Source organism: Erpetoichthys calabaricus, chromosome 2 (genome assembly GCF_900747795.2).
Source record: "Erpetoichthys calabaricus chromosome 2, fErpCal1.3, whole genome shotgun sequence".
NCBI classification, from domain to species: Eukaryota; Metazoa; Chordata; class Cladistia; order Polypteriformes; family Polypteridae; genus Erpetoichthys; species Erpetoichthys calabaricus.
The window spans coordinates 250037097-250050167 of NC_041395.2; the positions used below are offsets into that span (position 1 = coordinate 250037097).

A 13071-nucleotide genomic window follows, 5' to 3' on the forward strand; every position below is an offset into this window, starting at 1 on the left:
GGAAGTCTGATGTATATAGGCTGAACAGGGCCGGAGAAAGTACAGTCCCCTGTGGCGCTCCTGTGTTGCTGACCACAATGTCAGACGTGCAGTTCCCAAGACGCACATACTGAGGTCTGTCTTTAAGATTGTCCACGATCCATGCCACTAGGTATGAATCTAATCCCATCTCTGTCAGCTTGTCCCTTAGGAGCAGAGGTTGGATTGTGTTGAAGGCGCTAGAGAAGTCTAGAAACATAATTCTTACAGCACCACTGCCTCTGTCCAAATGAGAGAGGGATCGGTGTAGCATATAGATGATGGCATCCTCTGCTCCAACCTTCTCCTGATATGCAAACTGCAGAGGGTCAAGGGCGTGTTGAACCTGTGGCCTAAGGTGGTGAAGCAGCAGCCTCTCCATGGTCTTCATCACATGTGATGTCAGAGCAACAGGCCGAAAGTCATTCAGCTCACTAGGACGTGATACCTTTGGGACTGGGGTGATACAAGATGTTTTCCAAAGCCTCGGGACTCTCCCCTGTTCCAGGCTCAGGTTGAAGATGCGCTGTAGAGGACCCCCCAACTCCGATGCATAGACCTTCAGCAGTCGTGGCGATACTCCATCTGGACCCGCTGCTTTGCTGGCACGAAGTCTCCTCAGCTCTCTGCTCACTTGCGCTGTTGTAATTATGGGTGGGGATGTCTTTCCTATGCTGGTATCAGAAGAAGGATGTGTGGAGGGTGCAATACTCCGAGGTGAGTGTGAGAGTGGGTTAGGGTGGTCAAACCTGTTAAAGAAGATGTTCATTTGGTTTGCTCTCTTCACGTCTCTCTCGATGGTGGTACCCCGCTTCGAGCTGTAGCCAGTGATGATCTTCATCCCATCCCACACTTCCTTCATGCTGTTATTCTGCAACTTCTGCTCCAGCTTTCTCCTGTACTGCTCCTTCGCCGCCCTGAGCTGGACTCGGAGTTCCTTCTGCATGCGCTTGAGCTCATGCTGATCACCGTCTTTAAAAGCCCTTTTCTTCTGGTTCAAAAGGCCCTTGATGTCACTTGTAATCCATGGCTTGTTGTTAGCATAGCAGCGTACTGTTCTTACTGGAACTACAATGTCCATACAGAAGTTGATGTAGTCAGTAGTGCAGTCAACAACTTCCTCAATGTTCTCACTATGAGATCCCTGCAGGATATCCCAGTCTGTAGTTCCAAAACATTCTCTCAGAGTATTCTCAGCCTCCGGAGTCCACTTCCTGAATGATCGTGTGGTTACAGGTAGGACTCTCACTTTTGGTTTATAGTGAGGCTGAAGCAGAACCAGGTTATGATCTGCTTTCCCAAGCGCAGGCAGCGGGGTGGCGCTGTATGCGTCTTTAACGTTTGCATACAGCAAATCAATAGTCTTATTTCCCCGGGTGTTACAGTCCACATACTGGGAGAATGCAGGTAATGTTTTGTCCAGCATCACATGGTTAAAGTCTCCAGCGATTAGCACAAGCGCCTCAGGGTGCTGCGTTTGTAACTTAGCAACAGCAGAATGGATGATGTCACTCGCTGACTCCTCGTCCGCCCGAGGAGGTATGTACACGATGACAACAATGACATGTCCAAACTCTCTGGGCAAGTAATAGGGACGCAAACTTACGGCCAACAGTTCGATATTCCCGGCAGCAAGTGGAGATTTTGACGTTAACATGTCCAGAGTTACACCACCGTGTATTAACACAGAGAGCGAGTCCTCCTCCTTTGTGCTTCCCACAGGTACTTGCATCTCTGTCCGCTCTAACTGTGCTAAACCCGGGTAGCTCCACGTTGGCATCTGGATGGTGTTATTTAGCCAGGTTTCGCAAAAACACAACAAACTGCATTCTCTGTAGGTCCTGACATTTTTCACCAGTGCAACCAGTTCGTCGATCTTATTTGAGATTGAGTTTACATTCCCCAGAATCACAGAAGGCACCGAAGGCTTGAAACGCCACTTTCTCGCAAGCCGCTTCATTTTTAGCCTATTATTAATAGTAACTGTCTCTAAACTGTTTATTTGGTTGATTTTAGGCAGTGTATTGACTGTAGGCAGTGTCATGTAGTGGTTAAGGCTTTGAATTTGAAAGCCTTAGGTTTTGGGTTCAAAACCCGCTACTGACACTGTGTAACCATGAGCAAGTAACGTCACCTGCTTGTGCTTTATTTCAGAGAATTCAAATAATTAATAATACATGCAGTGCAGCATAGACAATTATAAGAGGCAAAACGCAAAACACACTTGTATTATTTGTAACTTTAAATTTTACTCCTTATATACATGACTTGTCATAAGCACAGAGTGAGGGCGTCAGACAAATCATGAATAATAATTGTAATTTCTCGAGTTACAATTGTACTGCTAGGTTATTTTGCACCCTAGGCCAAGCTTATTAGTGTGTCAACTTACTATTAGGTAGCTACCCTGTATTGCTAGGTTTTTCTGCCCGCATTATGATCTGCGCCCTAGGCAAATACCTAATTCGAAATTAATGGTGGCACTAACCCTGGCACTGCTACCTGTTTACCTCACCAAGTCAAAAATCATATGTTGTTCATAATATACAGCTAAATATGAAGTAAATCTCACTTTCTTTAGCACATTTAAAACTTCAAAATTATGCATAAGTACATTAACAATATTTAAATGCTTTTTGCTAGTTTGTCCACTTATTACAATTGTGGCAAAATAAAAACTTTATTACTTTTGAACATGGCACAACATTCAGGAACTTTCAAGGATTTATTTATTAAATTTTTTGATACAAAGGTTTGTGTGACATGCAGTTGAGATCTTCTCAGATTGCAGCGCTACTTGTATGGACAACTGAGGATCTGTTTACCAACACGAGAGTCTATCAGATGTGTAAAAGAAGATAATACTGTACACAAAATATACCATACAAGTTGTAGTTGCCTCACTCAAACTAAATTTGAAATTGTAAACTAATCCATAATTGAAATTCTCCAATATATTCCTCTGTTGTTTTAAAGATAGGCACAATGAAAATGAGTGTTGCGTAGGGCAGGATGGATTTAATCATCCTGTTTGTGTATTATTAACAAAGTACCAGAGCTAAAGATGTGACCTTAAAAAATGCCTAATGGAAAAAATACCACTTAGTTGAGATTTAATTCAGTAACATAGTGGATTCATTAGGCCACCCCATTAACTCCGTCCATGTAATTTGTGCTATTATGGCTGCATTATCAAATGCTCCATGTAAAATTTGGGGGGATGTCCACATTAGCTAAGTGTACTCTTACAGAAATATAAACTTTCAAAGGTCATATTTTCACAGCCTTTGTTGCTTGCTCTGTAATCTCTAAAATGTAACAAAACTTAATAAGTATATTTATATGCTTATAAAACTGTATTAACCCCAAAAAATTAGCTGATTTAAATAATGAAAGAGAAAGTAACAGAGTAGCCATGTAAATTGTCTTTATTGAAGAACGTGGTATCAAAAATTTTTGGAGTAAGCCAGAATTCTGTTTAGAAATCGGTTTAGTTATTAGATTTCCATAAAATTCACTCAGAGAATACCAGAAAAATCCAACAGCTGTGAGGTAATTTTTATTATTAACTTAAACTAAATCTAAGTACAACCACAGTAACCTATAAAAGATTATTATGATATAGATGTAAGATTTCATTTTTTTAATCTAAAGCATCAGTTACATCTTGTTCTAATCATTTCAAAATGACATTGAAAACATTGAAAATTACCATTTTTAATAGCGGCTTGTAATCAAAACATCACCAGGAGCTCAAAGATGATGTCTCATTATTTTAGAAACCAAATATGAATGTATCTTCCTGGTGAGAAATATCATTTCAAGATACTCCCAGCTTTTTATATTTCTCAGTTCAAACATTCCAGTTCTTATATCCACAGGTGCACCACCCACCAGTAAAAATGGATGCAAATAATATGAAATTTAAAAGATAAATTGCTCCTCATCTTTAAAGACTGGTGCGAAATAAGGAGAAAAAAGAAGTTCTTCCTTTGATTTCGAAAATAACCTGAGAATCAACTGAATCAAAACTGGACAAGCAGACGCATAATCAAGGGACAGGGCCTAGTTCGAATTCCAGGAAATTCAAAGAAAAACTTCAGGAGACCCAAACAGAAGTTCAAAGCAAGAACATAGTCATAAACAAAAGCGATCATAATCCAAAGAATAGAGCGCTGAGTTTGGTTCCTTCATCTTTACTAATATTAATTCAAGCAGAAAGATTGTTTTAAAAAAAATTGATCCACCCCAGCATATTGACTGCTGCATACTGCCCTCTTTTATATGAGGAATGAGACGAATCCAATATCCTACAAATCCCAAGATCTCTGAGCATATCCTATTTTTATAAATATTATTTCAAGCACATTTAGAAAGCTGTTAATTTATTTTAAAAGGCATTACTATGACTGTGACATGCCTCTTTGGTATTATAATTTATTGAGTGTTCTAATTTACATGTGAACCTTTGCTATGAGCAATGTATTGAATCTGATATGTCTGGATAATTTTAGTGTAAAGCTGGTCTGATCAAAGGATATACATGCAGAAAACAATGATAGAGATGTATGTGTGTGACAAGCATAACTTCATTATAAAATCAAATTCAGTAAACACTAAATATGAGCATTATAACTTTATGAAATAATGTTTAGTGACAGAAGAGAGTGTGCTGTAGAAAAACATGAAAAGATTTGTAGAGCTGCCACTGGCTTTTCCAACTTGATTGACATAATGTATGCACAAATATTACCAAGACAGACAAACAATTACTGACATCTGGCAGCCGCAACAGGCTGACCTTGGACGCTCACAGCAAACAAGCTATTCCAGAAGAACCAAGTGATTTAGAAACAAACCACATCATTTTATTATGTTTTAATAGAAAAGCTACAGGGCCAATTGTGGGCATTATCTAGATTGTCATGTCACCAGGCATTAAATGTAAAGATGTAAATTCAGACTATAAAACATCCTGGGATTAGCTGCAAGAGGAGGAATTAAAATGTGTTGCATATAGTGTGACTTTCATCAGCTGACCACATGCTTGGATCCATCTGCCAAATCAGAAAAGACTTATCAACCTTAGTCAGTGGGGGCAGAAATACTAAAGTAAAAATGCATTAGGATACCCTCATGAGGCCCAGATGATACCATTAAAGAAATCTAAGCAAACAGTTGGCTCTTTTAAAATCTCTATTTCAGAAACTGTGAGGAACTACTGTGCCGTATAACCTTGACAATTATTAGCAGAGTCATCGGGCAGTTATTTAAAAATATCAACTGTTTAAAGTGATACTTCGACTGTCTTAAGAATCATTTGCCTAAATAAATGTCTCCCTCACATGAGCAAAGCCAGTTCCCAAGTTTTCTTGTCTGCACCATCAAAAAGCATCTGATATTTCTGACTGAAGATCCGTAGTTATTAATCTTTCTCCTCCATTTTCCTTTCTGACAGTAAACAATTTCTTTGAACCTAGCATTAATACAAAACATTTGAAACTTTCTAGATTATGAAAATGTGCTCATATTTAGGGTCACATTTATGTTAACACTTTAGAATCATAACATCTGGCAATTAAGTCCACGCTAAAGCAGAAATGAGGCTCATTGTCTCCAGGCTGTTACATATAATTTGAATTAAACTAAGCAACAACATACCCCGGCCATCAAATTCAGATTATAGCACATCATAACATTTAACTTAGGTCTTTTCATAAAGTAGGTTTAAGCTGTCTTGCTGAAACTTACCACTGAACATCTTATTTTTACAAATGCCATATAGACATGAACTGCAGCAGCAAACATCAGATGTTTAAATAATAAGGTCTTAATTCTATAACTTTCTCAGATGTTACAAGTTAGTCCTAAAATTCCTTCTTTTCATGAAAAAAGTACCCCACCGAGAGAAGAATATCTGAATTCTTAACAAATACTTGTCTTTCTCAGAAAAAAAAGAATTACATGCATGACAGAAGAGCGGATGATATAGACTTAAAAATGCACCGTATTTGGCTTTAACTAGTAAAAAGCTTATACTCTGTAATTCAACCAACAACTATTTCAAAACAAATACTTAAAATTATTTTCACTGAAATAACTTTGCATTTGTAATGTTGCTATTGCAGCCAAATTGGTCTTTTAAGTCAATCTTAATCATGTTTTAAAAATGAGTTTCCTTATCCTTAGCTGTTTTAATGTTACTGTACCGTTGTCTTGTCATAAAGTCCATGATTATCCAGAAGCATTTTCTTTTCCACATTGGCATACCTTCTCAGGTCACGTTCAAATTGCTAAAAGAAAAACAAAAATCAGTCAAATACATTATTTTCAGCTGGTTGAAAATCTTCCACAGTAACTATTCCTGGAAAGTATTTGATCATTATGAAATGAAAGGCCATCGTATGAGAAGAAACATGAGTATTATGCATTGTTTAAAAAGTTTGATGTTACATAATGTTCTATGACTATCCACCTATCTATTATCAAAACCATATAATTAAGTATTAAATAAAGCTTTTCATAGTGCAGTCCAATCTTAGTTTAGTCCACACAGTCCACTATGTCAACAGTCTTCATAAGTATCTGTAGCCAGTGGTCTTAAGTATGCCACTGTGATCTGTGAGGGTTATTCCACACACATTATTCTATTTAAAATGGATATTTGCTGAAGCCACACAAACCAACTGACAGGGTAAACCTGACAGGGAGATAAGATGAAACAAGTGGCAAGATGACACACGCAGGCTATTTAAAAGTGCTGATGTGCCCTCTCTAGTGATGATCAATATATGGCCTGGAGCAACTGTCATCTATTTCAGATGTACGTGAGCTGGAGGCTGTCCTTCAGCCCGTGCAGTCACTCTTGCAGGTCCTGTGAGTGCTTCAGAAGGTGACTGGAAGGCTGGAGGAGAAGGTGGATGCACCCCTGAAGGCCGTAACGGAGTGGTTGAGGCAGCCCAGTGCGGGGTTCTCCAGCTGGAGTGATGCAGCGGGACAGGTGAGTGATGCCAGTACCGCATATAAGAAGGGATCCCCTAGCGAATTGAGCCGGGATGTATCTGAACGCAGGGGTCCAAAAGTGGATGCAGTGGTGATGACTGATTGTGCAGTGGTGGCAGAACTTGGCAGAGGCATCTATAGGACGCCGGCTGGTAAGTGTCGGCTGTCAGAGTGCCCCACCCCAAGAGCCGGCAGCAGTCTCACGCAGGTCTACAGGGGCACAGACAGTGCGGGGTCTCTTTTCCTCTCATATGGAGACTCAGGGGAGGACCTGGAAAGAAAAGAATGGGTCTCCCAACAGAGTGACCCATGAGCCAGTGTGCTCACGGATGTCAAAGGGGCATTCTCCACACAGCCAGGGACAGAGATCCCGAACTCAGGTGGAGATGAGGCAGGGCGGATGTTCCTGTCCTGTTTCCACATCCAGAGGCAACAAGAGCACCGGTGTTATGAATGCCACAGTCTAGGGCATGGGTGGCGATGCTGTCCTTATAGCGGTACGAGGGACACCTCAGAATGGTATTGGGGCAGCGTCTCCCCACCCTCTTCTTGCTTTTGTTTTTCAGGGTGGAACCATGGACTGGGCTTTACTGCCGCTCCATCTTGGAGAGCGACAGCCCTCGCAGAATGGACCGCTTTGCCTTACGAGCTTCAGCTGAGGGAGGTGCAGTGTAGCAGACGGCTGGGGGTCTTGCCTGGTCAAGACACCCTTCTGAGGAGAGGACCGGGGGAGAGGACATGTCAACAACAGTACCCCCTCCGGAACATGAGAGGGCAGCCCCCCTGATTTGCATGAGGGCCACGGATTTGGAGCTTGGAAGCTCTACCCTGCTGGGGTAGTTGCCACCGACCGGGGAAGCCTGGACAGCTCCAGAGCCTTGGTCTGCAGCACTTCCGCCACAAAAAATAAACATGTGTGTTTTGGACATTGTGAGTGTGCTGGTCTGTCTGTGCTTAAGGGCTGATCTTCCACAATATAAAATCCAATGTCTGTTTGTCTGTCTATATGTCTGATCGCTTATTACGAGAGAACTACTTAATGGATTTAGATCAAGTTTTTTTCTACACTTTGCTTGAACATTCCGGTTGATTTTGTGACTTCTCTCATCACTCTAATTAATGTAGTTCAGTTGCGGCGCTGATTTATGTGCACAAATCCGAGAGACAGGCTGCGGGCCGAGGGGAGGAGGAGGCAGGACCTCAGGAGTAGGGAGTCGGGCGTGGGCAATCCTCATTCACATACCAGCCTCCGTTCCAGCCACTGTACCTTTCACCACATGTTGGAGCGTACCTTGCCTCCGCTTAGCTAGCGATGTTTGTTCAACAGACATTATCACCTAGAGGTTGTTAAAGAGTAACATTTGACGTTTTTGAGAGAGAGATCACAGATACGTGTGTTTTAGGGTACCTGCCTATTGGCAGAGATACCATGGCCACATGCTCTTCTCCCCATGCGGGGGATGCTCTCCCATCAGAGCTGAACACTGTTAGACACAGTGGCAACGTTTGACATTTACATTCTGCTTGGCCAGAGATACCTTGCTAACCTTGCGGATAGCAAAACCAAAAATATTATATATCAAGAGGCCCTTGGATACGAAAGCTATCAATATAAATTTTTCTCAATACAAATTATTACATTTTATTTTTAAATTTTTTTATTGATTTTTAAAGTTTGTCCTGTTTCACTATTACACCAGTGGAGCTGCGGGGAACAGCTAGTATAGTCAAACACAGGGAGTATCTTATGGATGGCAGTGCAGGGGAAGAGTAAGGGAAATTCATAGTCACTAATTGTTTCTCCATTTCCACCTGTAGAATGCAGGAGAACAATCCAGATGGCCATCATGTTCACCCTGCTGCAACAAACCCCATCTTATCCAGCCCAAATGTCATTTAAATCCTTGACCCACAGGAAGTTACCATTCATCGTTGAACCAGCTTCCACTGAGGGATGTAAAACCCTGGTGAGATTCACTTCTTTGGTTTTTGCTCAAATTTCATTTTAAAGAGCCGACGCATAAATTATACTATATATATTTTGTGACCACTGGGGGTGTAACAGCACCCCAAACCCCAGACACACCTTCTGCAATCTGCTGCAACCCGAATAGAAGGCAGTTGGGTGTTTGAAACATTTTTTACTTCCTTTACTAATCTCTTGAGTGTTTTATGATCTTGAGCAGAGCATGTGCCATACCAGAATGTTATGCAACCACAGAGCATGGACCCAACCCAACTGTGCACCTCGTTCGTGAGCTTCTGAGAACAGATGAAGAAATCTGAGCTTTCCTCAGTCTTCTGAGGATGTAGAGGCACTGGTTAGCCTTCTGACAAAAGCAGAAATGCATTGTACTCACCTCTGTTCATCCAAGAAATTTAAAGCTGCTCACCCTCTCAACAGTCTCTCCTTTAATATAGATGGACGTACGGTCTGTCTTCTGCTGTCTGAAATCTGTGACCAGCTCCATGGGGTGGCTGGAATTTCAGGTGAGACTATTGACGTATTAGTAGGTGAACCTCCTCCCTGTAACCTGTCTCTGCATTGTTGGTAATCAGATCTATGATGGCATAATCAGCAAATTGAACAACGTAGTAGGAGTTGTGTCTGGGCACTTATTGGTCTGTAGTCATTCAGACTGCACACTTTTGCTTTCTCAGGCTCAGAGATGATTGTTGTCCTTTGGAAGCATTAACTAACAAAAATAGTAGTAATAATAGTTACTAATATTATTAACACACATTGGATGAAAGGTAGGATAAAACTCTGCATGTGGTGCCAACCCACTGCAGGGCAAAGAGCCACCCATTAACCTGGTACTCTTATTGTTGGGATATAGGAGAAAACCTCATACAGGCATAGTGACGATTTGTAAACTTCAACCACACGGTGTCTGATTTAGGTGTTGAACAGTACACTGTGAGCTGTGAGGCAGCAGTGCACAACTTTGTCACCCCTATTTAATAGCTTGGTTTCTTAAGCAAAAGCATGCTCTCTACAACTGGCAGCAGCAAATTAACTATAACATAAATAATTTTCACTAAATCAAAATTATCAATGACCATCTGCATTCATTTTAAATGCTTAACTCTCATACTTCCCTTATACTATAGGAAAAAAATACACTCAGATAGTAAGTTTACCCACCTTGTCTAATTTCAATAGAGCATTATTTTTGTTTTATTTTTTTTTCCACTAACTGGCAGCTGCTTTTATTCTGAGTTGTACAGTTTTTTACCATTTTGACAGTATATACTGATGCTAATTTTTTTATAGCCTACAACTTTGAGAGATTAGAAGAGGCAGCAATCATATTCATATAATTCTTTCTTTCTGACATTACTTTAAGTCTTGTCTGCCTATTTAATGGTCTCATTTATTTCTAGTTTGAAAAACACTTACTTATTTGCTCTTCATTTTCATCCTATGAATGACACCTTAGAAATTTAATTAAAATATGTACTATCTGTTTTAAGAATGTTCTAAGGATGTTTTCTTCAGTACAAGTACATACAGTGACTTTAGAAAACCTCAAAAAAAAAACAAAATTATTTTAAAACAGATCAGAGAAGTTTATCAAAATGTACTGTCCTCTCAGTTTAGGAAGTTTACTCTTATTTTGCTGTTTATGCTTGTTTTTCCTTCAGCATGAGAGCAATTTTAATGGGTGTCATGGAGTTGCAGTGGTTAACCTGGTTGCCTTTAAATCATGGTCTTGGTGGCATCTGCATGTTTTGTATGTGTCTTAAGTTTTTTTTTCTCACATTTTAAAGACATAGAAATTAATTTAATATTCGACTCTAATGTTACCCACTGCAAGGGAGTGTGGATGAGTACTTGAGTGCACCCGGTAGTGAAACTGCACCCCATCTGGGGTTTGATATGCTTTGCACCCAATGTTTTGTCTTGGTAGAGTTCTATATTACTCTGCTTTCCCCTTTTGTATTCTTTAATGTGTAGCCTTTGCCAGAATGCTTCACATCCAATAGACTTGCCACTGTTTATAAGGTATTGTACTTTATAACTTCGCCCCACTTTCCCTATTACATCTATAACTTCAGGCAATTACATAGAGTAAAAGACAAGCAGGAATTAAGATACAGCTTAAGTAATTTATTATTGATAATATTAATAAAATAATAAAAATATGTAAAGTACATTTGAATATTGGCAACCATACAACCTGATAAATGCTGATGTGCACTTTCAGGCAGCACACAGACTTGTTAGTTACGCAAAATGTCTCTAGTTAAGTCATCATTTTTAGTCAGCTTTCTTCAGAACAGGCCGCATGCCTGTCTCAATATGGCTGTCAAGTTGTGCTGCTCAGTGTGGTTTTCTTTTCAGTCCATGGTGTGTGAGATGCTCCTTCATCATGATGGTGTGAGAGAGAAAGGTAGGGGTAAAGCAACCAAATTTATATATTCTTTATCCAAATCCTTACACCAATAGGGTGTCATGGTACAGAATGGCCTCTGATTCAAACCAATCCCCAACAGCCATACTTCAGACCAATGGGAACACACAATACCTTTCATACCTGACCCCAAAAACATCTGTTGAGCTGATGCTTGCCAGCTAGGTAATTTAGCTTTCCTGTGGGTTGATTGAGAGAGTCCTGTAGAGAATCACTTGCCAACGGGTTTAGGCACTCCCCCCCGACCCTGTCATAAAATTCCTCACTCAGTCTTAAACACTGGGGAGGGGGGATCTTAAACCTCAAACTATTGCTGTTCGTATTAATGATATAAGATTAATATTACAGTGATCCCTCGCTCTATCGCGCTTCGCCTTTCGCGGCTTCACTCCATCGCGGATTTTATATGTAAGCATATTTAAATATATATCGCGGATTTTTCGCTGCTTCGCGGGTTTCTGCGGACAATGGGTCTTTTAATTTCTGGTACATGCTTCCTCAGTTGCTTTGCCCAGTTGATTTCATACAAGGGACGCTATTGGCAGATGGCTGAGAAGTTACCCAACTTGCTTTCTTTCTCTCTCTCTCTCTTGCGCTGACGTAGGGGGGTGTTAGCAGTGGGGCTGTGTGCAGCTGCTTCCTGAAGGACATGCTGCACCGGTGCTTCGCATACTTAAAAGCTCAAAGGGCACGTATTGATTTTTGACTTTGTTTTTCTGTGGCTCTCTCTCTCTCTCTCTCTCTTCCTGCTCCTGACAGAGGGGGTGTGAGCTGCCGCCTTCAACAGCTTTGTACCGGCGGTGCTTCGCATACTTAAAAGCCAAAAAGCCGTATTGATTTTTTTTTTGACTGCTTGCTTTGCACTCCTTTGAAAAGGAAGATATGTTTGCATTCTTTTAATTGTGAGACAGAACTGTCATCTCTGTCTTGTCATGGAGCACAGTTTAAACTTTTGAAAAAGAGACAAATGTTTGTTTGCAGTGTTTGAATAACGTTCCTGTCTCTCTACAACCTCCTGTGTTTCTGCGCAAATCTGTGACCCAAGCATGACATTCTAAAAATAACCATATAAACATATGGTTTCTACTTCGCGGATTTTCCTATTTCGCGTGTGGCTCTGGAACGCAACCCCCGCGATGGAGGAGGGATTACTGTACATTGCTTTGTTTAAGTTACAATTAAAGACATACAAAATATTTATCAAGTTGTATACAAAATTTCACACCACAACACACCCAGTACTGTCAAACTAGGCTTCTGCAACCTGGACCTGGATTAAGCAGGTTAAATACTGAATGGATGAAGAGCAAGTTAATTACATTATGCTACAAATGCTCTGACTCAGATAAACTGAAATACATAATGTAGAACATAAATGTAGTTACATGGATAGTAATTCCAAATGGTATTGAGAATCTTGAGGTAGAAACGATTGGTGCCATGTGTTATATAAGAGGGTCAGCTTTGAAGAGCAATAAAGGAAATATTTATTTTCATACTAATTTGAATGTTGACACAGAAAAAGCTACAGAATATCTACTGAGGTTACTAGAACAAACCTTATAAGAAGATTTAGATTCTCAGTAAGTGTGTGATATGACTCCAAACTCAAGACAATGGCATGATTAATAAA

General features: G+C 40.4%; 1 protein-coding gene across 1 annotated transcript in view; it reads right to left on the reverse strand.

Annotated features, from left to right (window-relative positions):
• dntt (deoxynucleotidyltransferase, terminal) overlaps nt 1-13071 on the reverse strand; it is a 374911-nt gene that overhangs the window by 151292 nt on the left and 210548 nt on the right. The window contains exon 9 of the mRNA XM_028793415.2: nt 6228-6311. Coding sequence (XP_028649248.2) covers nt 6228-6311 — 84 coding nt within the window. The remainder of the gene's footprint in view (nt 1-6227; nt 6312-13071) is intronic.